This window comes from Scyliorhinus canicula, chromosome 12 (assembly GCF_902713615.1).
Source record: "Scyliorhinus canicula chromosome 12, sScyCan1.1, whole genome shotgun sequence".
In the NCBI taxonomy this organism is placed as follows: domain Eukaryota; kingdom Metazoa; phylum Chordata; class Chondrichthyes; order Carcharhiniformes; family Scyliorhinidae; genus Scyliorhinus; species Scyliorhinus canicula.
This window is the reverse complement of record NC_052157.1, coordinates 113,741,640-113,768,632: the sequence shown is the minus strand read 5'-3', so window position 1 is coordinate 113,768,632 and position 26,993 is coordinate 113,741,640. Positions and strand designations below refer to the sequence as shown.

General features: G+C 46.2%; 1 protein-coding gene across 7 annotated transcripts in view; it reads right to left on the bottom strand.

Annotated features, from left to right (window-relative positions):
- Nucleotides 1–26,993, bottom strand: part of hip1 (huntingtin interacting protein 1) — a 308,710-nt gene that overhangs the window by 30,808 nt on the left and 250,909 nt on the right. For all 7 annotated transcript variants that reach the window (XM_038813806.1, XM_038813808.1, XM_038813807.1 and 4 more), the window contains 4 exons: nt 7,829–7,945; nt 7,023–7,124; nt 1,641–1,835; nt 1,039–1,186 (listed from right to left, as the gene is read on the bottom strand). In XM_038813806.1, the coding sequence (XP_038669734.1) occupies nt 1,039–1,186; nt 1,641–1,835; nt 7,023–7,124; nt 7,829–7,945 (562 nt within the window). The remainder of the gene's footprint in view (nt 1–1,038; nt 1,187–1,640; nt 1,836–7,022; nt 7,125–7,828; nt 7,946–26,993) is intronic.

Here is a 26,993-nt window from a genome sequence, read left to right as displayed (position 1 = left end):
TAATGGTGTTAGCTCGCAGTGGCTCGCACGTTTCTCAGCAGTGCCGAGTAATGTCAAGATGTCCTGGCGTAATGAGGACCAAAGATATTAATGCTGGGCTCCATTTAAACTGTGGTTGAAGGACAATGTTCAGCCATAATGGGCGCAATTCTCCGCACTCACCACGGTGCGGAGAATAGCGGGGGTCGTAAAATTTTACGGCCACGCTAGTCCGACGCCCTCCCGCTATTCCCCCCCCCACGCCCGACTCCCGATACAAATCGCTGCCGCAGTTTTTTTACGGCCAGCAGCGATTCTCAGCTGGCCGATGGGCCGAGTTCCAAGCCCTTTACGGCTGTTTTTACGAACGGCAAACACACCTGGTCTGGCCGTTCATAAAAACGGCCGTAAAGTGCCGATTTTTAAAACCATGGCACCGATTGGCACGGCAGTACCACGGCCGTGCCAAGGGTGCCATGGGCCTGCGATCGGTGGGCACCGATCGCAGGCAGCGGGTCCGATACCCGCGCACTCTTTGTCCTTCCGCCGCCCCGCTGTATCACTTCGCGGGGCGGCTGAGGGGCATCCCGGCCCGCGCATGCGCGGGTTTCGCGCAAATGCGCAATGACGTCATCCGCGCATGCGCGGGTTGGAGTCTTCCAATCCGCGCATGCGCGGCTGACGTCATATGACGCATCAGCCGGCGCAAACTCTGGCAAGCGGGCTTAAAGAAATTCGTTAAGCCCGCGATGCCGGAGTTTACGGCAGCGGCATGCTAGCCCCGACCGGGGACCAGAATCGGTTCCCGGTCGGGGAGGGGGGGGGCTGGCGTCAAACCCGCCCGGATTTGACGCCAGCCTTACGATTTCTCCCTGTGTGGGAGAATCGCGCCTAATGTGTTTCCTAGCTCCTGAAACCTATAGGCAAAATAACTTATTTCTTATCTCAAACCTCCATATTAATCAGCTTCGAAAATAACTTCACACACTATCAACTATTTCAACGACACTTTGGTTCAAACCTTGACCAGTCTCATAAGTTCCTGCTTTCGGCATTTACCTGCAGAGCTGGTGCAGCCAATGTGAAGGGGATCATCCAACCTGCTGAGTGCATCCTGAACAATTCCCTCTGCCTCCTCCAGCGCACAGCACAGCAAAGCAAACTGTTCATCGAGTAGCCGCTTCCCCAGAGCTTGCTCGTGGTTCTCCTAAAGAATATAGAACACATGAAGCCACCATGGTACATTCAAAACATGTAACCCAGTCCAGTTACACAGCAGAAGCACACACACCCAGTCTGAGGAGCGGGGGTCTGATCGGCTTATGTGAAATTGTTGCAGATAGAGCAGAGGAACCTCGAGATACAGTTCGGTGCAGCTAGCATAAGTTCCATGACTGAGTTTCAGCACACAATCTAGATCAATACTTCAGTGCTGTACAGAGTGAGTGCTGAATTGTCAGGAAGTGTTGTCCTTCAGGTCCTTTAGGTCATACTGTTCTAGTCGATGTTAAAGACCCAACCAAAGATGTAACAGTCGGCCACAAGCAGACTATTCACCCCAGCATGCATCTCAACTGGGTGTGTGTGTTTTTGTTGTCAGCTCATCAGACATGAAATTTATTTTCGATACACGAACGCAGACTAAGCCACTCAATGCGTACTTTCTCATTCAGCTGATTCTGTAGCCCCTCGACCTTTTGGCTGGTATTGTCCCTTTCTGCTGATAGAGTCTCCTTCAGCTGCTCCAACTCATCTTGTAGCATGATTAACGTACACTCCTTCTGGTCAACAGCTTCACTTAACACCTTCTTTTCTGACGTCAGGGATTCAATTGTTGATGCCATCACTGTACTTGCCTAGCAGGGAGAGGAGTAACAACATGAGAAAGTAATATGAACTTTACTGAATAAAATGCACATGTATTTTCCACAAGAACGTTTTAAAATTTTAAAACAGATTAAAAGCAATTGAAAGTTAACTTTTAAAAGTATTTTGTTTGTCACTTTTTTTTTAAAAAGAGATGTCGTACAATAATGTGTATATCACAATGAAACAAACATAAGAACACTTTCAATTATTAACAATCATATAACTGTTTTTATATTGGTATAAACTGCATTTTAATTCATATTCTATTGTTTTTGTTAATTTAGAGTACCCGATTCTTTTTTTCCCCAATTAAGGGGCAATTTAGGAGGCCAATCTACATCTTTTTGGGTTATGGAGGTGAGACCCACGAGAAGAATGTGCAAACTCCACACAGACAGTGACCCGGGGCCAGAATCGAACCCGGGTCCTCAGCACCATGAGACAGCAGTGCTAAGCACTGCACCACCATGCTGCCCATTCATATTCTATTGTTAACTTTGTGTGAACCTAAGTGTTAACACCTGGTTAAACGACATGGCAAGCTTCATCCAATTGGAAAGAATCAAATTCGCCATGAGGGGGTCGGTACAGGGGTTCTTCCGGCGGTGGCAGCCCTTCCTTGACTTTCTGGATCAGAGATAGGAACTGGAGGCCGAAACAGCAGCAACCCGGGGAGAAAGGGGGGGGGGGGGGGAAGGGAGGGGGGGGGGATAGCAACGAAGGGAGCACGTCAGCGGGGGGTCGCGGGCAATGACTGCCCGAGGCCATCGGCAGAAAGGGAAAAACGGTTTGGTTGCTAGACTGGTAGCGCGGGGGGGGGGGGGGGGGGGGGGGGGGGGAGGGTGGGGGGGGGGCGCGCGGGGGAGGGCGTGGGGAGGATTTTCCAGGGGGGATTTGTTGTGTTATAATTTAAAATGTAGTAGGGGTCAATGTTTGTATCGAAAAATTTCAATAAAAATTATTTAAAAAAAAAAAAACTTTGTGTGAACCTTGATATATCAGGGAGAAAGTGTAAAAGAACAAACATTTGTATGAAAGGTCATAAGCATCAAATGTAAACACAGTTTCTTTCTTTCTGGGGACACAGTAACAGGAGTGGGTCATTCAGTTCCTCAAGTTTGTTCTGTCAATCAAATAGATCATGGCAGATGTGTAGCTCAACTACACCTACCTGCCTTGGTCCCACAACCCTTAATATACTTGTCTAAGAGAAGTCTAGCAATCCCCATTTAGAAATTCTCAATTGACCTTGACAGTGTTTTGAAGAGAGTGCTTGAACTTCAAAAGTCTCCGAGTGCAGATGTACTTACTGACATGAACTCTGAAAAGCCTAGCTCTAATTTTAAAGTTACGCTCCCTTGTTCTGGACTCTCCCACCAGATGAAATATCTTTTCTCCATCTATCTATCATATCAAGTCTTTAATCATCTTGAGACCTCAATTGGATAACTCCTTAATCTTCTACACTCAAGGAAATATAAATCTAGTATGTGCAACCGGTCCTAATAATGTCTGACCTATTGTGTGCTTGCAGCATTTTCTGTTGTCATAAAGGGACAGAGGGTTCGGAATATAGGAGGAGTGCTAGGCCATTTCGCCCCTCGAGCCTACTCCGTCATTCAGCTAGATCATGGATGATCTTCCAACTCGAACACCATTTTCCCGCACTATCCCTTGAAACCTTTAATATCTAGCAATCAATAACATCCGCCATACTCAATAGCTGAGCCTCTGCAGCGCAAAACCCCAAAGATTCATCACGCTTTGTGTGAGCAAGATCCTCATCTGAAGTCTTAAATGGCCAATCGTTATCCTGATCGATCCTCCCAATACCAGCCAAAGGAAACATTCTTTCAGCATCTACCCTGTCGAGTCCTGTAAGAATTTTGTCAGCTTCAATAAGATCACCTCTCAGCCTTCTACGCTCTAGGGAATACAGGCCCCATCTCCTCAATTGCTCCTCATAAGACAATTCCACCATCACAGGTGGATCCTTGTTGCACTATGACAAGTATATGCTTCCTTGGGTAAGGAGACCAGAACGGTGCACAAATATCCAGATGCCGCCTCACCAAGGCTCCATACAACTGCAGCAAGACTTCTTTACTCCTCTGTTCAAATCCTCTTGCATTTGCCTTCCTAATTGTTTTATGCTAGCTTTTAGCGACGTGTGAACAAGGACATCCAGGTCCCTTTGGACATCAACACTTCCCAATCTCTCACCATTTAAGAAATACTCTGTATTTCTGTGAACCAATTAAAATTGCTTGACAAAAAGGGCGGCAGGGTGGTTAGCCCTGACACCTCATGCCGTCCAGGGCCCAGGTTCGATCCCGGTCCTTGTGGAGTTTGCACATTCTCCCTGTGTCTGCGTGGGTCTCACCCCCACAACCCAAAAAATGAGTAGGGTAGGCGAATTGGCCACACTAAATTGACCCTTAATTGGAAAAAAATAATACGGTACTCTAAATTTATATTTTTTAAAAAAAGACAAAAATCTTTTGTTCATTTAACCACTGCAATTAGTACAGATAGACCAATACAAGGCAAATTCATCTAAATCCACGTTACTGTCACTCATGTCACAAGTTTTTAATGAAGCTCGGGCAGCACAGTGGCGAGCACTGCTGCCTTGCAGCGCTGAGGACCCGGGTTCGATCCCAGCCCCGGTCATTGTCCGTGTGGAGTTTGCACATTCTCTCAGTGTCTGCGTGGGTCTCACCCCCACAACCCAAAAGATGTGCAGGCTAGGTGGATTGGCCACGCTAAATTGCCTCTTAGTTGGAAAAAAAAAGAATGGATACAGTAAATTTATTTTAAAACATTTTTTAAAAAAGTTTTTAATGAAGTCTCCTTTAATCAGAAATATCAGTGAATGAACTGCATCTCCTCCACCCCCTGCAACGCCTCTCTTTCCACTCTCAAAATAACTGTGCGCTTTCCATATGGAGCATCACACACCTACAAAAACTAAACACAACTGCTACAGTAAGTTCTCAAGACTGATTCAGCAAGCATTACTCTCACTGCAGAATGGCTGAGACTAAGTTGAACCATGGCCATTATCAGCTAGGTGGTCATGTTCAGCTCAGTCTCATGAGAATCACAATAATGATCGCACATGACTTTGTCTATATATAAGTTTCTGGAACCCACCTCTTCATTCACCTGAGGAAGGAGCAGTGCTCCGAAAGCTAGTGATTCAAAATGAACCTGTTGGACTTTAACCTGGTGTTGTAAGACTTCTTACTGTGCTCACTCCAGTCCAACGCCGGCATCTCCACATCATGTACTACTAACAGCGTTCACTAAAGGCAGAGGCCTTTACTTTCATCCCAAAACGATTGTTCAACACAAACGACAGCAATATGAATACAATCTGAACATTCTGGTTTGAAATGCAGCCCCACTGGGGAAGCTAAACAAAAAGGAGAGCCTCCCTCCTTTCCACCACGTCTCACACAGAAACCTCCCAAACTCTATACTGCAACGATTAGAAAGCATGAGGCTGACTGTCACCCAAAGAAATCTCCCCCTCCCTCCCATGGCCACCCCACCCCCAAGTCGTCTAAAAATCTGTAATTCAATTTGAGCACCTCTGAGCTGAAAGAGATGTGGTGATTTGAGAATTTAACAATGCACATTCAAAGCAAGGACATACAAAAAGGACAAATTCGCCAATCTCAATGAGAGAATCAGCGCTCCATCTGGCCCGTGCTTCCCTTGTTAGGAATGACGACTGGCAGAGGTGGGAGTAGATTTGTGCATTTAATTTAGTTAAACATTTGACCATTCATAACATTGCACCCAACACTTTTTTTTTTAAATTTAGAGTACCCAATTCATTTTTTCCAATTAAGGGGCAATTTAGCGTGCCCAATCCACATATTTGGGTTGTGGGGCGTCACCCACGCAGACACAGAGAATGTGCAAACTCCATAGTGACCCAGAGCCGGGATCAAATCTGGGATCTCGGCGCCGTGAGGCAGCAGGGAGAACCCACTACGTCACTGTGCTGCCCTCATTGCACCCAATACTAATCTTCTATTACGATCCCGGGTCAGACCCCAGCAGTTGCTAGGGTACCAGACAGAAAGCCCAATATTTTACTTAATTTGTAAGACTTTGAGGAAAGGATACCTCACTCCAGGAGTAATTCCACACAGGGATATGGTGTATTAAAACAAACTTCATTACTAACACAGTATTCCGAACTTAATCATAAAGAAAATAGCTTACAATTACCAGTTAAACAATGCTTAACAATAACAATGAAATACTAAATTTTAACTACTATCTTTTATCTCCGTTCAGGCAAAAACCCATCTCAGGTCAAAATGCACTTTTAAATACAATTAGCCAACCAAAGAATATTTGCTGTAAAGGAGATCCCTTGGATAAACCGCTTTGACGGAGAGATCCTTCAGGAAACCAGTTTGAAGATTCTTGCCTGTCAAACTACTGCTTAACCTGCCAGCCTTTTCCAAACCTGCGGCTCTGTTCACAGGCAGAACTTTTTAAAACTAAATTGTTTTGAGAGAAACTGCTAGTCTGTTCAGACAGAACTCCAAAACTCAACACCTGACCGTTTCAGTTCCTGGTTCCTCCCATTAACTAAATCATCTTCCAAAAGCTAAACACAATGGGTGGGATTCTCTGTCCCCCCAGCCCCATTTTCCGTCACGTCCTTATTTTTTATGATGCTTTATTTGCACCTCTTGTAGCCACCATGTCTAGCTGTCTTGCAAACTAGGATTTTTAAAAACATGACTTCAGCATCACACTAACCCAGGCGTTAACCCTTACTGCACCAAATACATACAATACAATCTGAAATTTCCACATTCATCACACCTCTCTTCACTCAATCCATGCACACTTCAGATTTCCCAGTGGATGCGGTGCTCAGGAGCTGATTTTTCCCTTTCATATCCTGGGGTGCTCAGGTTGCTTTCAGTGTCTCAGATTCTGTCCCAACTGAGGTCAGGTAATGCAACAAGAGGGGTCCAAACCAAATCAGGATCCCCTAGCTCAGATGGCTCAGTTCCACATAAACCTGCTCAGAATCATTTTAAACTGATGTTTTTTTTTATCTGGTAAGATTACTCTTGGACTGAACGTAAGATATCCTGACCCCGGCGTCGAAGCTTGGAGGCTGGTAATTATAATCTCACCTGCTGAGAGTCCTCGTGTACGTTTTTCAGTGTTTCCAGCTCCTGATTCCTGGATCGGAGTTCCTTCTGCAGGGACGCTAGGACACATGTCTGCTCCTGGGCCTGCAGTTTCAGGAAAGAGAAATTTATCAACAAGGCGGCTGGGGACTGGCTACGGTTTTACAAGTTTTCAAAGAATTGAAAAGCCTACAGAAAAGAGAAGTCTCCAGTCTCAGAAACAAAACCTTCCCTTTTACGCATCACCTCGCCAATGCCAACGATTGGCCCATTACCAACCCGAAATGCACCCAACTGGATCACTATTCAGCATCTCCTGCCAGAGGAGGCACAGGATTGGGTTTGGCTGTCAGTCAAAGATCCTGTCAACATGTGAGCAATAGCTTGCATTTATACAATGCCTTTCACATGCTGAGGCGTTTCACTGGACTGTTGTCAGACAAAATGTAACACCGAGCTGGATAAGATAATGTTTGGACAGGTGACCAAAAGTTTGGTCAGAGGTAAGTTTTGAGCAACATCGTAAAAAGGTTTAAGGAGGTGGAGAGATTTGAGGGGTGGCTAGTTGGCAAGGTACCAGGGGATAGACAACACTGGGTGGAAAGATATCCTGGCATGAGGGATGGAGGAAGAGAAAAGGAAATGCACGAAAAGAAAGGTTCCACAGAAGCAATGCAACGGATGCAAGATCAGATTCCTCTCAGCTGAATTGGATTGACAGCACCAGCTTGCGCGATTGCACAGGTCTGGAGATCAGTCAGCATTGGATAGAGATTATTTTCTGTAATTTGGTCAGCTGCTCCACTCACTTTCTGCTGAATATCCTCTTTCAGCTGATGCACAGTCTCCTCTAACTCCTTCTTCATCTGCTCCATGTCCTCCTGCGTCTGACGAAACGATGTCATTTGCTTTGTTACCTCTGCGTTCTATACAAATTAAAGCAGGAGCCATCAGTCTGGGCAATGGGTGGGATAATCAGTCTGCACTTTCAAGCATCATGGTGGCCAGAGAACACATTCAGAGCATACCTTGGCTCACAAACATTCAATATGTGAAGCACTTGAGAGCATTTACCAGAATCATACAGCATTGAAGGGACCATCCGACCCATCCAAGTCTGTGCCAGCTCATTGAAAAACCTATCCAACTCGGAAAGGCCCATTCAAGTCATGTTATTCCCTCACTCTTACCCCAGTGCATTGCAAATTTTTCTTTTTTACGTTTTTTTTTTTGCTTCCACAAACTTGTCAGTGCATTCTAAATCATCAAACTCGCAGAATTTTTTTAAAAACTCATCTTTCACTAATTCACTTGAAGTTGATGTCACAGATAGGACTGATTTCCTAATGTCAAATATTACTGCCCGTCACCCTGCTGTCAATCGTAATTCCAGCCAATGAAACTATATTATTCCTTTGATTAATTAATTTATATATCAATGAGACAATTTTGTTGAGCTCCCTGATGGGGGAAGGGGCCGGTCCGGCGCCCCTGGAATTGGAAGAGGCATACCGGGTCATGGCTAGGAGGCCTAGGGCAAACGAGCCCCCGAGGGCGGTGCTGGTGCGGTTCCAGCGGCTAAGTGATCGAGAGAAAGTCCTGAGGTGGGCAAAAAGGGAGAAAAGCAGCAAGTGGCAGAACTCGACGGTAAGGGTGTACCAGGACTGGAGTGCGGAGGTGGCAAAGCGGCGGGCCCGGTACAACCGGACAAAGGCGGTGCTACACGCGAAAAAGATCAAATTTGGAATGCTGCAACCGGCGCGCTTGTGGGTCACCTACAAGGACCAACATCATTATTTCGAGTCCCCAGAGGAGGCCTGGACCTTTGTACAAGAGGAAAAGTTGGACACGAACTAAAACCTGGGAGCACCGGCGGTCGTAGCCGCCGGGGGACTCTTGATTGAGCAAGTGGCCCTTTTCTTTTTCAGGCCAGGTCGGAACTGGGTAACAGTTTCGTGGATTGTTTGGGGTGTTTTTTCGCGAACGGTTGACTTTTCTGAATATTTTGAAGGTTTCGAGTTGTTGGGTGTTTCTGTATATTTGTACTGTTGAAATCTCTATTGTGGGTCGTTGGCTTCTTATGGGGTGTTTCTTCCCGTTTCCAATTTCCCTTAGTTATTTACCCCTCTTACCCTTTTTCTTTGGGTGCTTGGGGGAGTTTTTTGTTCTTTTTTTCTTTTCGGGTTATGGTTATCTGCGGTTATTTATACTGTTTGATGGAGGGTGATGGTTGGGCACACTGTTAGTTGATAGCTAGTTAATTATTTTGTTATTTAAGTATGTAGTTAAGTATTTATGTATTTAGTTGCCATTGGGTATTTATATCGTTAAGTTGGGGAGACGGGACGGGGGGGGAGCGGGTTGATTATGCGGGTCTTTCTCGGGGGTTTTAAGGGGATCTTTCACGGGCGCAGATGGGGTGAACCGGGAGTAGTCGGAATGTGGCAGGAGCAGCCGGGTCAGCGGAGACCAGCTGACTCTCGGGAGTACGATGTGGGGTACATCGCGGCTAGGAGGGGTCCTAGCCGGGGGGGGGGACACCGGGTTGCTGCTGGAAAGACCAGGGACGAGAAGGGGAGAGCCGGGGGGGGGGGGGGGGGGGGGGGGGGCATCGCAATGGGAAGCGGGTCAGAAAAGAAGGGATGACCCGGGGCGAGCAAGGGACAAGACATGGCTAATCGACAGGGAGTAGGGACGGGTCGCTCTGCGACCCGATTGATCACGTGGAACGTAAGGGGGCTGAATGGGCCGGTCAAAAGATCAAGGGTCTTCTCACACCTGAAGGGACTGAAGGCTGATGTAGCAATGCTGCAGGAGACTCATTTGAGGGTAGCAGATCAGGTCCGCCTGAGAAGGGGGTGGGTGGGACAGGTGTTCCACTCAGGTTTGGATATCAAGAACCGGGGGGGTGGCGATTTTGGTGGGAAAGAGGGTGTCGTTTGTGGCGGCAGAGGTGGTGGCAGACAAGGAGGGCAGGTACGTGATGGTGAGGGGTAGGCTGCAGGGAGAGAATGTGGTACTGGTAAATGTGTATGCCCCGAACTGGGACGACGCGGGTTTTATGAGGCGCCTGCTGGGCCTCATCCCGGGACTGGAGGCAGGGGGCCTGATCATGGGAGGGGACTTTAATACGGTGTTAGACCCTGGGCTGGATAGATCGAGTTCCAGGACGAATAGGAGGCCGGCAGCGGCAGAGGTGTTAAGGGGGTTCATGGAGCAGATGGGAGGGGTGGACCCATGGAGATTTGGTAGGCCTAGGGCGAGGGAGTATTCTTTTTTCTCCCACGTCCACAGAGTGTACTCTAGGATCGATTTTTCGTATTGAACAGGGGGCTGATACCGAGAGTGCAGGACATGGAGTACTCGGCCATTGCGATATCGGACTATGCACCACATTGGGTGGACGTGGACATGGGGGAGGCGCGGGACCAACGCCCGTTGTGGCGCCTGGATGTAGGGCTGTTGGCGGACGAAGAGGTGTGCAGAAGGGTGAGAACGGGCATTGAGAACTATCTGGGTACGAATGACACAGGTGAGGTGCAGGTGGGGACGGTCTGGGAGGCCTTGAAAGCAGTGATTAGAGGAGAGCTGATCTCCATAAGGGCACACAGAGAGAGGAAAGAGAGGCAGGAAAGGGAGAGGCTGGTGGGGGAGCTCCTAGAAGTAGATAGGAAATATGCGGCGGCACCAGAGGAGGGGCTATTAAGGGAGCGGCGTAGCTTGCAGGCCAGGTTCGACCTACTGACCACTAGGAAGGCGGAAATGCAGTGGAGAAGGGCGCAGGGTGCGGCGTATGAGTACGGGGAAAAGGCGAGCAGGATGCTGGCACACCAGCTTCGTAAGCGAGATGCAGCCAGAGAGATTGGGGGAGTGAGAGAGAGGGGTGGGGACGTAGTGCAGAAGGGGCAAGAGGTGAATAGGGTCTTTAGGGACTTCTATAGGGAATTGTATAGGTCTGAACCGCCGAAGAGGAGAGGGGGAATGAAGAACTTTCTCGACAAATTGGGGTTCCCAAAGGTACAGGAGGAGCTGGTGGAAGGGTTGGGGGCGCCGATAGAGCTGCAGGAGCTAATTAAAGGGATAGGCCAGATGCAGGCGGGGAAGGCGCCGGGGCCGGATGGGTTCCCGGTGGAGTTTTACAGGAAATTTGTGGACTTGGTGGGTCCAGTGCTGGTGCGAGCCTTTAATGAGGCGCGCGAGGGGGGGGGTTCTACCCCCAACAATGTCGCAGGCCCTGATCTCCTTGATTTTGAAGCGGGACAAGGACCCGGTCCAGTGCGGGTCCTACAGGCCCATCTCCCTCCTGAATGTTGACGCCAAGCTGTTAGCAAAGGTCCTGGCAACCAGGATAGAGGACTGTGTGCCAGGGGTAGTCCATGAAGACCAGACGGGGTTCGTGAAGGGACGCCAACTTAACACAAATGTCCGGAGATTGTTAAATGTGATTATGATGCCAGCAGTGGAAGGGGAGGCGGAGATAGTGGTAGCGCTGGACGCGGAGAAGGCATTTGACAGGGTGGAGTGGGAATACTTGTGGGAGACGTTGGAAAGGTTTGGGTTTGGGGAGGGATTTATCAAGTGGGTAAAACTGCTCTATTCAGCTCCGATGGCAAGTGTGGTAACAAACGGGAGGAGGTCAGAATATTTTGGGCTCCATCGAGGTACTAGGCAGGGATGTCCCCTATCTCCCTTACTCTTTGCATTAGCGATTGAGCCGTTGGCGATGGCACTGAGGGGTTCAGGGGGGTGGAGAGGACTGACAAGGGGAGGGGAGGAACATCGGGTCTCGCTCTATGCGGATGATTTGTTGTTGTATGTGGCAGACCCGGAGGGGGGAATGCCGGAGGTAATGGGGATACTAGCGGAGTTCGGGGACTTTTCGGGATATAAATTAAATCTGGGGAAAAGTGAGGTCTTTGTAATACACCCGGGAGACCAAGGGGAGGGAATTGGGAGGCTCCCCTTCAAAAGAGCAGTTAAAAGTTTTAGGTATTTGGGGGTGCAGGTGGCAAAGAACTGGGGGACCCTCCACAAGTTGAACTTTTCCAGACTGGTGGAACAGATGGAGGAGGAGTTTAAGAGGTGGGACATGGTGCCGCTGTCGCTGGCAGGGAGGGTGCAGTCAGTTAAAATGACGGTCCTCCCGAGGTTCTTGTTTTTGTTCCAGTGTCTGCCCATCTTCCTCCCCAGGGCCTTTTTCAAGAAGGTAACGAGTAGTATCATGGGGTATGTGTGGGCACATGGCACCCCGAGAGTTAGAAGGGTCTTTTTGGAGCAGAGTAGGGATAGTGGAGGGCTGGCGTTACCCAACCTTTCAGGATATTACTGGGCGGCAAATACATCGATGGTACGAAAGTGGATGATGGAAGGGGAGGGGGCAGCCTGGAAGCGCATGGAGAGGGCGTCCTGCGGCAACATAAGCTTAGGGGCACTGGTAACGGCACCATGGCCGCTCCCTCCCACGAGGTATACCACGAGCCCGGTGGTGGCGGCCACCCTCAAGATCTGGGGGCAGTGGAGGCGACACAGGGGGGAAGTGGGAGGTCTGATAGGGGCACCACTAAGAGGGAACCACAGATTTGCGCCGGGAAACACAGGAGGGGGATTCCAGAGCTGGCAGAGGGCGGGTATTAGACAACTGAGGGACTTGTTTATAGAGGGGAGGTTTGCGAGCCTGGGAGAGCTGGAGGAGAAATTTGGGCTCCCCCCGGGGAACACGTTCAGGTACCTCCAAGTGAAGGCATTTGCCAGACGACAGGTAGCGGGGTTCCCCGCGCTCCCCGACAGGGGGGTGAGTGATAGGGTGCTATCAGGGGTCTGGGTCGGGGAGGGGAAGATCTCGGACATCTATAAGATTATGCAGGAGGTGGAGGAGGTACCAGTAGAGGAGCTGAAAGATAAGTGGGAGTTAGAGCTGGGGGAACAGATAGAGGACGGGACATGGGCAGACGCCCTGGAGAGGGTCAACTCGTCGTCGTCATGTGCGAGACTAAGTCTCATTCAATTTAAGGTACTGCATAGAGCCCACATGACGGGGACAAGGATGAGTCGGTTTTTCGGGGGTGAAAGCAGGTGTATTAGATGTTCGGGAAGCCCTGCGAATCATGCACATATGTTTTGGGCATGTCCGGCACTGGAGGAGTTCTGGAAGGGGGTGGCAGGGACGGTGTCGAGAGTGGTGGGGTCCAGGGTCAAGCCAGGATGGGGACTTGCGATCTTCGGGGTTGGGGTGGAACCGGGGGTACAGGAGGCGAGGGAGGCTGGAATATTAGCCTTTGCGTCCTTGGTGGCTCGGAGGAGGATCCTGATTCAGTGGAGGGACGAAAGGCCTCCGAGTGTTAACACCTGGTTAAACGACATGGCAAACTTCATCCAATTGGAAAGGATCAAATTCGCCCTGAGAGGGTCGGTGCAGGGGTTTTTCAGGCGATGGCAACCCTTCCTAGACCTCTTGGATCAGAGATAGAAACTGAGGCCGTGACAGCAGCAACCCGGGAGGGGAGGGGAGGGCGGGAGGGAGGGGGGAGGAGGGGGGGGGGGGGGGAGGGGGGACAAAGACGAAGGAAGTACGGTAGCGGTGGTGGCACGGGCAAGGCCTGCCCGAGGACGCTGCTAGAAATGATAAGTTGGTCTGACTGTCGGTTCGCCGGCGGGGGGGTGGGGGGGGTGGGGGGGGACGCGCGAGTAGGGGGGGGGACGACTTTTTTTTTTCTTTTTCTTGTTAAGTAGGGGGGTTTGACTTTGTTTTGTTATAATTTAAATGTAAATGTAGGGGGGGTTAAAATGTTTGTATTTTGAAAAATTTCTTCAATAAAAATTATTTTAAAAAAAAAATGAGACAATTTTGCAACTCAGGTAATGTTCGACCATCGAGCCAGGTACCAACATTACTTATTCAATTAATTGGTTTTAAAATATGTAATCAAAATAGATCATGGATTAATGTGTACTTAATTCCTTGGCTTTGATGCTGCCTTTGTAACAAATGTTTGCGCCCGATTATTGATTTAATTCCTCAGCGCCAATAATAAATAATAATAATAATAATCGCTTATTGTCACAAGTAGGCTTCAATGGGGTTACTGTGAAAAGCCCCTAGTCGCCACATTCAGGCGCCTGTTTGGGGAGGCCGGTATGGGAATTTGTGATCATGGGATAATATCATGGGATTTGTTTTTAAACATAAAAATCGATACACAGATATCACAAAAAAAGATGGAGAAAATGCGACTCCTCTGGTCAAGAATTATGGTCATGTTTTATTTCAACACGGAAAGTGTCATCAGATGCAGCCATTTATAATCGCAATTCTTCTACGCAAACTACTACCTTGACCACACGTTCTGGCCACGGGACCTCTCAAATAACTCGGACAACTTCTGTCTACACAGCTGAGCTACTGATATCTTAGTGAGATTGAGATTGGGAGGTCACTGACTTTTCTCCCTGCCCAACTCCCGATTTAATCGGTTTCTCACATTCTAACCAAGGAATTTGCTTCCGGCAAAAACTATTCCGAATCACTAAGTTAGAAGATCAGAAATCATTCCTCAGGTGTACTCAAAACTCGGCCCACCATGCAATATTAACATAAGTGTTTAGTGAAAAGAAGAGTTATTTTAACACAAAGAACAAAGAAAAGTACAGCACAGGAACAGACCCTTCAGCCCCCCCAAGCCTGCGCCAGCCATGCTGCCTGTCTAAACTAAAATCTTCTACACTTCCGGGGTCTGTATCCTTCTATTCCCATCCTATTCATGTATTTGTCAAGATGCCCCTTAAAACGTCACGATCGTCCCTACTTCCACCACCACCTCTGGCAGCGATTTCCAGGCACCCACTACCCTCAGTGTAAAAAAACTTACCTCGTACATCTCCTCTAAACCTTGCCCATTGCACCTTAAACCTATGTCCCCTAGTAATTGACCCCTCTAACCTGGGCAAAAGCCTCTGACTAGACACTCTGTCTATGCCCCTCATAATTTTGTAGACCTCTATCAGGTTGCCCCTCAACCTCTGTCGTTCCAGTGAGAACAAACCAAGTTTTTTCAACCTCTCCTCATAGCTAATGCCCTCCATACGAGGCAACATCCTGGTAAATCTCTTCTGCACCCTCTCTAAAGCTTCCACATCCTTTGGCAGTGTGGCGACCAGAATAGAACACTATACTCCAAGCGTGGCCTAACTAAGGTTCTATACAGCTGCAACATGACTTGCCAGTTTTAAAATGCTTTGCTTTTTAACTTATGAATGAAATGAAATGAAAATTGCTGGTCACAAGTAGGCTTCAAATGAAGTTACTGTGAAAAGCCCCTAGTCGCCATATTCCGGCGCCTGTTCGGGGAGGCTGGTTCGGGAATTTAACTGTGCTGCTGGCCTGTCTTGGTCTGCTTTAAAAGCCAGCGATTTAGCACAGTGTGCTAAACCAGCCCCTTATCTCTGCAGTCAGAGATTTTATGGTAATCACTTACTCCACATTTCAAGTAAATAAGACATGAAACAATGAGAATCAGTTGCAGCAAGAAGCAGTAACAGTAAAAGTAGCAAGGCAAGTGTCAACTGCTCCATTCATTTATTGATTTTCTGCTGTGCCCCAACTCTATAAATTAATTAATTAAATTGTTAGTATGCTCACTGCTCCATTAATTTATTTATTCACTTTTAACGATACCCTATTAATTTTGTGTTCTACTTCATTCATTTATTAAGGTTTTGTTATCTCTTTGCGAATATCAAGATTTTCAACATTATCCAGGTCTTAAATCTAACCGGAGAATTGTAGGAGATTGGCGGGTTTATTTAATTAACTGGCCCTGCACACACTAACCCAAGAATCTTACAACAGCTCAGAAGGTGGCCATTCTGTCCATTGTATCTTTACCAACATTTTAAAAGAAATATCCAATTAGACCCAGCTCTTTACACATCACCTTCAAATATTTGTATTTTTAAAAATGTATCCAATTCCTTTCTCAGTAACATTTACGAGATGACGGGGATTAAGATGGTCGATTTTGGTTTGTAGAAATCGAGATTTGCCTCCTGGAAACGGCAGTCTAGATGATGAATTGTGTGCAATCAGATCAGAGCAGCGTGATCGGACTAAGTACCTTCGTGAGGTGGGTGGCGAGAAGTTCTTTGCGCTGTTCTTTTTTAAAACTAAAAATGGGCACACGAAGAGCTGAAAGTCAGAAAATCGTACAGAGAAGACTTTTAGTGAAATTTCGTCTGTAGAGATAGTAGAGATAAAGGCCGATTTGCAACATGAATTTTGTCAAATTATTTACTGAACAATTTACATTTCTACAGCACTCCTCAAATGAAGAGAAACATTATATCGTTCTACAAGGTAAGGAACAAAATGTCAAAACCAGAGGAGTGGAGATAGGAGAGGGTTGGAGGAGTGGAAAGCTGGGTGAAGGGGAGGAACTGGGGCCAGGGGGTTTCAAATCACTGGAAGGAGATGTCGAGGCAGACATGTTGAGAAACAGAGTTCCAGAGGAGAAGAAGGACACACTGGCTGATCGTTTAACTGCTACTGCAGCCTTGCTGCACATCTCCAATCTCTAGCCAAACTAATCCAGCTGTCCACTAGTCCAGCCACTTGGGAGATTGCCTTCCTCTTCTCCATCCTCTCAGCTCAAGGTTTGGTTGATGCATAAAGCCAGGCTTAAAATTTCCCATGATAATGTGGATGCTGGAAATCAGAAATAAAAACAGAAACTGGTTTGGCAGCATCAGAGAGAGAAGCAGACTTTTAAAAATAAATTTAGAATACCCAATTCTTTTTTTCCCAATTAAGGGAAAATTTGGTGTGGCCAATCCACCTACCCTGCACATCTTTTTGGGTTGTGGGGGTGAGATCCACGCAGGCATGGGAGAATGTTCAAACTCCACACTGACAGTGACCCGGGGCCAGGATTGAACCCGGTCCTCGGTGCTGAGAGGCAGCAGTGCTAACCACTGTGCCACCCTCAGAGAGATACACAGTTAACGTTTCAAGTTCATGTGACTCTTATAATGATAATAATGCAATATTAATGAAACAAGTAGGCTCACATGAACACCGCAATGAAGCTACTGTGAAAATGACCTAGTCGCCACACTCCGGCGCCTGTTCGGGTACACCGAGGGAGAATTCAGAATGTTTAAATCACCTCAATGCCCATCTTTCGGGACTTGCGGGAGGAAACCAGAGCACCTGGAGGAAACCCACGCAGACACAGGAAGAACATGCAGACTCCGCACAGACAGACCCAAGCAGTGCGTTGGACCTGGGTCCCTGGCGCTGTGAAGGAGCAGTGCTAACCACTGTGCTACCATGCTGGCTAGACTCTTCTTCATAGCATTGGTGTTTCCAAGTCCTGAACCAGATAGGGCCAGAGCACTAATGAAGCACATGGGTCTATTTTAATTTCACCGGCACATGAGCTTGAATCAATGGTATATTTTAACGTGCCAATGCCCTGTCTCTCAGCTATCCCAAGAGAGATGGAAGTTTCTAACTGATCAGGACTTGTAGTCAGGAAACATTCAGGGCACCAGCACCATTAAAACCCAGTTTGGCTTGAGAAGTTGATGAAATGAGCTCAGTGAGATCAGCCATCTGGAAAATGTGTTCAGTGCTCAACAGGCTGAGAGAGAGAGAGAGAGACAGTGAGAGAGAGAGAGAGACGTAACACAGCCATTCAGAAACATCTGATCAAAGTTAATGTACTGTAGCATAGAAAATGAGGCAGGGAAAGTTGAACTCGAGTGATCTGTCACAGAACGACACACCACAACAAATCATTAGCCTGATTCATATCACAAATCCTGATGCTCATTGTGCACATTCTTCTCAAAAGAGTTCTACGAGTGGTAGCCAGCAGGTGGTGCAGTCTGCCTAGCCTTTACGTTAAATTGCATATTAAAGAACATGTACTTAAGTTTCACGTTTCAGTTAAAGTAATTGCTGCCTTGCTTAATTGGGGATAGAAAACACGAGGGTTGACTGCCTTGCACAGGAATACAACAGGCATGAACTACTCGGCAGGGCAACTTGTTCTAATTTCTCTAAATCAGCAGATTCAAAATTCAAATGTTTCTAACCTTATCTTCATTATGTATTTTCACAATTTGATTGAAGACAGATATTGCGTCTCAAAGCTTAATAAGTCAAGTAATCAATAGAGCAGAAAGTCAATCAGATCATATCGTCCTTCCCTTTAGAAGATCAATTCACCTATACTTATCACCAACCCGTCCAATCCACCCCACCCCGGACAATATACCCAATCCACCTCACGCCAGACAATATACCCAATCCACCTCACGCCAGACAATATACCCAATCCACCTCACGCCAGACAATATACCCAATCCACCTCCCCCCAGACAATATACCCAATCCACCTCCCCCCAGACAATATACCCAATCCACCCCACCCCAGACAATATACCCAATCCACCTCACCCCAGACAATATACCCAATCCACTCCGCCCCAGACAATATACCCAATCCACCCTACCCCAGACAGTATACCCAATCCACCCCACCCCAGACAATATATCCAATCCACCCCACCCTGGACACTATACCCAATCCACCCCACCCCGGGCACTATACCCAATCCACCCCACCCAATATACCCAATCCACCCCACCCCAGACAATATATCCAATCCACCCCACCCCGGACACTATACCCAATCCACCCCACCCCAGACAATATACCCAATCCACCCACCCCGGACAATATACCCAATCCACCCACCCCGGGCAATATACCCAATCCACCCCACCCCAGACACTATACCCAATCCACCCCACCCCAGACAATATACCCAATCCACCCCACCCCGGCCAATATACCCAATCCACCCCACCCCGGCCAATATACCCAATCCACCCCACCCCGGGCAATATACCCAATCTACCTCACCCCGGGCAATATACCCAATCCACCCCACCCCGGACACTATACCCAATCCACCCCACCCTAGACAATATACCCAATCCACCCACCCCGGGCAATATACCCAATCCACCCCACCCCAGACACTATACCCAATCCACCCCACCCCAGACACTATACCCAATCCACCCCACCCCAGACAATATACCCAATCCACCCCACCCCGGACACTATACCCAATCCACCTCACCCCGGACAATGTACCCAATCTACCTCACCCCAGACAATATACCCAATTCACTCCGCCCCAGACAGTATACCCAATCCTCCTCACCCATGACACTATACCCAATCCACTCCACCCAGGACAATATACCCAATCCACTCCACCCAGGACAATATACCCAATCCACCTCACCCCAGACAATATACCCAATCCACCCCACCCCAGACAATATACCCAATCCACCTCACCCCAGACACTATACCCAATCCACCCCACCCCAGACAATATACCCAATCCACCCCACCCCGGACAATATACCCAATCCACCTCACCCCAGACAATATACCCAATCCACCCCACCCCGGACAATATACCCAATCCACCCCACCACGGACAATATACCCAATCTAGCTCTACCCTGGCAAACTGCCACGTGATTTTTCGTTTCTACATTATTTCAATTCCACCCACAGCCTGCACCGCCCAACCCCCACATTATCATTTCCATTACTCCAAAATCTGTTTTAAATGTACTGTTCACAGATTTGGAATTATATAAATTTGTTTTAATGGCCCAAGTCAAGTCATATTTGTTTGGCACTCCTGAACTTGAATATAGTTGAAAGGAGGGACATGTCAAGCTGTCTGTCATACGCTCATCAGGACATTTTGAAAGAATACCTCCAAAACAAAAATGTATATATTCAAACAGAATACGGATTGGTTGGCAAATGTACCCTGATTGGTAGCGGTATTGCCATGGAAAATGCACCAGTTGATGCTGACAGATAATTGCCAAGCATGGTTTGAAATTTAAACCAGGCAGCTTGACCCTGATTAGTCAAGGCATTGCCATGGGACTGAATGAATGACGTGAATAATACTTTTATTTTAAGGTGAAACAGGCGCAATGTGTGTACATGATCTTTGTCTTTATAGACCATGGCCCTATGTATTAATATATGTAGCTTCCAATGCATGCAAATGCACCGCGCTGTGAGCCAGACTGACAATCTTAAATTGGTTGTCAGTGTAATTCTTAGCACACTGTGGATTATTTACTGATTCGTTTTTACAATCGTGGAATCACACCGTTTTGATAATTTAAAGTGCCCAATTTTTTTTCCAATTAAGGGGCAATTTAGTGTGGCCAATCCACCTAGCTACATATCTTTGGGTAATGTGGGTGAAACCCACACAGACATGGGGAGAATGTGCAAACTGGGGCTGGGGCTGGTTTAACACAGGCTAAAGAGCTGGCTTTTAAAGCAGACCAAAGCCGGCCAGCAGCACGGTTCAATTCCCGTACCAGCCTCCCCAAACAGGTGCCGGAATGTGGCGACGAGGGGCTTTTCACATTAACTTCATTTGAAGCCTACTTGAGACAATAAGCGATTTTCATTTCATTTAACTTTTTTCAACTGCACAGAGACAGTGGTGTGGGGCCAGGATCGAACCTGGGTCCTCGGCGCCATGAAGCAGCAGTGCTAACCACTGCACCACCATGCCGCCGGTGTTGAATCATGTCTAATGTTGGACACTGTTTTGAGTTTAAGCAAGCACGGGCTGGTTCGGTATGGTCCGTATCTTGCCCATTGCAAACAGTGGCTGGGGCATGCTGTTTGATATGATCCGCCCCACCAGGCTGACTCAAGGACTACTTACCAAGCATCACACCGGCACGGAAATTTATATACATTACTCATTTGTGTGATAGGCTGAATGTCTTTTTGATTTGAAGGCAGCATCCTGTTAGGGACGAATCCCACTCCTGTTGCTACTGTAGAGTAACAGCGTGAAACAAACAGCTTCACCTGTTGCTCGGGTTTTTGAGATACCTTGCCCTTCCGGCCAAATCAAAAGGTAGACGGGGCACGTTTCAGTATTAAAGGGCCGGTCATGTGTTTGCACGATACAGAGCACAAAAATGATCTGATCAGGGCAGCCATTATGCCACAGGGTGTTTTTTAATTACCCAATTTCAGCATCTAGCTTGCATGGTGAGAAAATGGCTCTGGCCCTATTTCCACAGTTGCTGATAAGAGCAATCTTATAGCGGGAGATATCGCAAACATTTGAGCAACAGGTGAAACTAGCTGTTCCACTAATAGTTTTCTGTACATCACGACACTTTCCAAAATCCCATGCGCTTTAATTTTGCACACTAATCTCTCATGTGGACTTTGTCGAAAGCTTCCCCTCATTAATTCTACTAGTTACAATTCTGGAAGAACTCCTGTAGATTAGTCAAGCATGATTTGCCCTTTGTAAAGCCATGTTGACTCTGTCTGATCCTACCTCTATTTTCCAAGTGCTCTGCTATTAAATCTTTTAAAATTGTCTTCAGCTTCTTCCCCACTGTCGATGTCAGGCTGACTGGTCCATAATTCCCAGCTTTCTCTCTATCTCCTTTTTAAATGATGGGGTGCAGTGAAATCTCCATCATCTTATGATTTGATGCTGCATATTTTCTTGGGTTAATGTTCCAATGTGTTCCATGATCCAATGATTTGGAGTGTAATTCACTTCTGCCCGGCATCTTGTATTACCCGGAGGTATATTGTTTTTAAATTTAGAGTACCCAATTATTTTTGTTTTTCCAATTAAAGGGCAATTTAGCGTGGCCAATCCACCTAACTTGCACATCCTTTTTTTTGGGGTTGTGGGGGTGAAACCCACACAGACACGGGGAGAATGTGCAAACTCCATACGGACAGTGACCCAGAACCGGGATTCGAACCCGGGTCCTCAGCGCCACAGTCCCAGTGCTAATCACCGTGTTGCCCACCTGAAGATGTTAACAGGGAATCCTTATTTTCGACATAGGGCACTGGGAGTAGAATACATGCAATTACATGTGTTCTCCATTGTTTATGGAAGATAGACTATAAGATCAGAGTTGGATTGATGCACAAACTATCAAAGTTACATGTATCAAAAAAAATACATGAATTTTTTGATGTGTTAAACAGCTTACTCCTCCACTGGCACTCTGGGAATCTCTGAGATAGAGAGCTTCAAGCTGCCCGCCATAGTTACAACCACAGGCAAATATCTACCCTTTGATGATATGTAATCAACTTCTGCCTTAGCCAGGTTCCTGGCTGTGACAGGAGAACTGAACAACAGCTACCTTCTCACAATGATCTAAAACACTTGAGATGGGATGTAAGAATTGTACTTTTACCAAGTCTACAGCAAATGACTACTGACAAGGTTAGCTCCATGCTGCAAGCTTTGGGAATGAACCTCTTATAAACTTTGATGTAGTGCTATCAAAATACAGCAATCAGCTCAGATTAACACAGCAGAAACCTGTTTGCCCTTGGCAGAGTTAGAAATGTGGACTGAAATGGTGAAGTTTATTTTTCCAAGGCTATTAGGGGCTGGTTTAGCTCACTCAGCTAAATCGCTGGCTTTTAAAGCAAATCAAGCAGGTCAGCAGCACGTTTCAATTCCTGTACCAGCCTCCCCGGACAGGTGCCGGAATGTGGCGACTAGGGGCTTTTCACAGTAACTTCATTGAAGCCTACTCGTGACAATAAGCGATTTTCATTTAATTTCATTTTCCCCCTCCTCCCCCAAGGAAATCTAGAGCTTTGCTAGTTGTCCCTTTTTCCATAATTTGAGCTCATTCTGTTTTTCAAAACAAAATCAATATTACTGAAGGGGTTAATTCCAGCAAGGATATAATAATAGGAGTGTACACGAATTTCTTTTTTTTTTAAATCAACCATAAGACATTTCATTTAAGATGACACTATCCTCGTCTATGGCCAGCACTGATGAAAGATCATTAACCTGAAACTTTAACTCTGTTTTTCTCCACTGGTGCTGCCTATTCATGTGAGAGTTCCAGCACTTTTTGCTTTATTTCAGATGTCCCGCATTTTCAATTTTCTGCTTTTGTAACGGTGCAAGTGTAAAAATAAAATATAGCCTTGCAACAGCATCGTTCATGACCTCGAAGTTCCAAATTGCTTTACAGCCAGTGAAGTACTTTTGAAGTGTAATACTGTTGTGATGCAGCATTAGCATATTGAATTTAGCACAGATATCATGTAAGGCAATCTGATATAAAGAACCTAGGACTGGTACAGACTCAATGGGCTGAATGGCCTCCTTCGGCACTATAGGAGTTCTATGACTGGTTTTCCACAAGTACTGTTGGCTCTCTTGTGAAAGGCCTGACTCTATGTGTTGTTGAATGTAGGATCGGAATCCCCTCCAACTGGACTTTTAACAAATATAAAAGAGGTTAATCTTCAAAGCATGTCGATACCGAAATCAAGACACTGGTACATTACCATCTCAAAGACAAAACAGTTGCAAACAGACAATCCACTCAAAGAAACTGGGATGCCATTTGGAGCTGATGATCCTAAACAACAGCCTTTATACAAACAAACATCGAGAATAGTGAAGGAGAAATTGACTTTATCATATACATATCAAATTGAGAGCCAGAGACATTACACCTGAATGGGTCCATTGTTTCAGCCATGGAAACAACATCATGATGAATGGGCTTGTCTCGACTAAGGCAGGGACCAGGCTAAAAGCAATTAGAAGATGCTAAGCACTGACCACCCAAACAGGATGTGTCCAGGAAATATACTTTGATATATTTTTGATCAAGTTTTGGAATAAAAAGGCTAAGGCAGCTGAGTCTTGAAGTGCAACCACCAAGGAAAGTCAGGAACGGTCACCCTTATTCATAGATCTACAGCTCCGACCAGAAGGCCCAGCTGTGGGGGGGGGTGTTGAAAGCGTGTCGCGTCACTTCGTCCAACGACACTTCGTCCACGTCTTTTGGTCCAACGTCTTTTTGTCCACACGTCTTTTGGTCCAACGTCTTTTTGTCCAATTATCCAATTACAAATTAACTCCGTATAAAACCATTTAATTGATAAAATGCAAGTACAATACAGCAAGTGAATTTAATTGCTAAAATGCAAGTAATTGATAAAATGCAAGTAAAATGCAAGTTGAAAAATGCAGTTAAAAAATCTAAAAATGCAGTTAAAAAATCTAAAGGTTTACTAATTACTTAAAATTCCCGAAGTTACTTAAAATTGATGTAAATTGACACAATGAACTTTGCCATTTCGGGATGGGCGAATTAAGAAAGAGAACGATAATATCTATCCTTTAACGAGGCTCGTTAAAGGAAAGAGAACGATAATAACTATCCTTTAACGAGGCTCGTTAAAGGAAAGAGACCGGTAATAAAAATCCTTTATTGCATATTATACCTTGCTATGTGCATTAGAGAAGATTTCTATTTACAAAAAGTTAATGTGGGGAGTGGAGTGCTAATAAGCAAGTTACAAAAAGTCAAGTTACAAAAAGTCTTTGACAAAAAAAATCATCCGACAAAAAAACGTAACAAGTCACAAAAAGTCTTTGACGAAAAAAATCATCGGACAAAAAGACGTAGGACAAAAAGACGTAGGACCAAAAGACATGCGGACAAAAAGACGTTGGACCAAAAGACGTGGACGAAGTGTCGTTGGATAAAATGACGTCGGACAAAAAGACATAGCACCGTTGAAAGTATCAGCCAGATCAGAGGGATATTGGGGCTGAGGTTTTGGTTAAATGCAACAATTAAATCTGGAGTGGGTTTGAGTTGAGGGTTGGGCAGAAATGTAGAGTTTTGCCTCTGGTTTTTCATGGAGGCTTTTCATTAATAAGCTGGTCTTTCAAGTGTGTGCGGCATCATTACACTAGTTTCGAGCTCTTGTACAGAGCATCAGGTTTTTTTAAATTAATACAAACATTTGTGGTTGAGCCTAAAAGCCTGTGTAAGTTTGTCCTTAATCCTAAAAAGTTTGTCATAAAATCCTAAAATCAGGAACTGCCAGTAAGGGTAAATGGGAGAGAGCAGTTCTTGCATGAAGCCAAGTAACACTTTGCAATTAGAAGCAACCAAAATAGAGGTTTTCAAGTTGCCACAAAACAAGCTCTGCTTTAAGCATTTGGAGATTCCCAAGGTGTGCAAAGCTTTTAAAAGCTGTGTCAGGGTCCTTGGCGCAGGGTCAAAATAAGCATCAAGTGCTGTCGTTTCAAAATGACCTGCCTCAGAAACAGTCACCTTGTGAATAAAGTAACTTCTGACCCCGGTGTACGTAGATTACATACAATGGAATTGTATCATGAATCAGGAAGGAGGATGAGCAGTTTCATAATGAATGGCAAAAGCTGAGCCAAGTCTCACTGCGGCAATTGTTCAAAAGTTTCGACTCTTTTCTTATTTAAACAGACCATTTCAGTTATGCAAAGTTGGTCTTTGTTCGGTTTTTATGTTTTGCTGTCTTTTTGCTCATTTTACTTTGTAACTAACCCAGTGGTTTTTATGCGAGCATTGCAGTGGGTTAGTGATGTGCCACGTTCTGGCTTCTAAGGTGACAGAACACGGAGGTGAGCATCCCAAGAGTTCTCTTTATTATTAGATCCGGGTTACAACAAGGCATTGACAGTCTGGGGTACAGGCCAAGGTTTCAGTTCTGAATCTTCAGTTCTGAAGCAGACACTTCTGAAAGCTGCGGACTAGCTAGGGAAACAAAGGAAAAGTATTGGGCAAAAGCCCAAACTATAACAATCTACCATTATGAATGGTGAGCCTGGACGGAGTCACAGACTGAATATCTCTCTATAATCCCCATTTGTTGATTCCACCACTGAACTCTCTCAAACCGCGTACCACCCTGAGTTTCCTTAGCAACAGTCACCAGTGTTCACAAGTGCCTCTGTGGCAGATATACACATCAGGAAGCGAGACTCGCATACCTTTATTCATAACCTTGGCTCCTCAACTACATCTGGGTTTGTGCCTACGACAGATAGGCTGGGCTGATTCAAGAGGTTTGGGCTTCATTCCAATTGCGAAGGTCAAGTATCAAAAAAGAGTGGGCAGGGCAGCACGGTGGCACAGTGGTTAGCATTGCTGCCTATGGCGCTGCGGACCCGGGTTCGAATCCCGGCCCTGGGTCACTGTCCACGTGTAGTTTGCACGTTCTCCCAGTGTCTGCGTGGGTTCACTCCCACAACCCAAAGGTGTGCAAGGTAGGTGGAGTGGCCACGCTAAATTGCCCCTTAATTGGAAAAAATAATTGGGTACTCTAAATTTATATATTTTTAAAAAGTGGGCTGTTATTCTGGGCGAGTCTAAGATTCCTGATGTGCCGCAGAAATAATCAGGAAGCAATAACATAGAATTAATTTCAGTTCAGCAAACAGGCAACAATCAGATAATTCTTGAATATCTATTCTACAGCTTTACCTCACCATATCAGAATGATAATCTGATCTCCAGTTTTATAATCCCAGTCCAAAATCTTCTCCTAACTCCAGATTATTGTTTGCCCCCAATGCGTTCTATTTTACCTTCAAAAGTTAAGTTTTTCTTTCATCACATCACCTGCAGTCTGGCGTAGCTCCCAAAGCCACTTCTCTGTTTACTTTCAAAAGCTTCTGAAAAAAATCCATCCTTTCAGCCACCTCCCAGCACTGAACCCCACCCCACTACCCCACCCAACCACTTCAATTCCTTTCCCTTCTGTCTGCTCGTTTTTCCACCTTGCTAAGTTACGCAAGGACATGATACTCTTCGATGAACCGGATATAAATTGCTATTGCCCATTCTCAATAACCATGAGGCTGTTTCCTAGCCAACAGAACAGGCGGCAGGAAATGCTGCCGTTAAGTTCTTCATGGATGATGGGGTGAGTTTGATAAATATGATAGTTTAAACAGAGATAGTCAAATTGCTAATCCCTTCCATTGGCTTGCACAGCTTCTGGAATAGTTACTTTGACTTCCTGGAATCCCTCCATTCGATTAATCAGC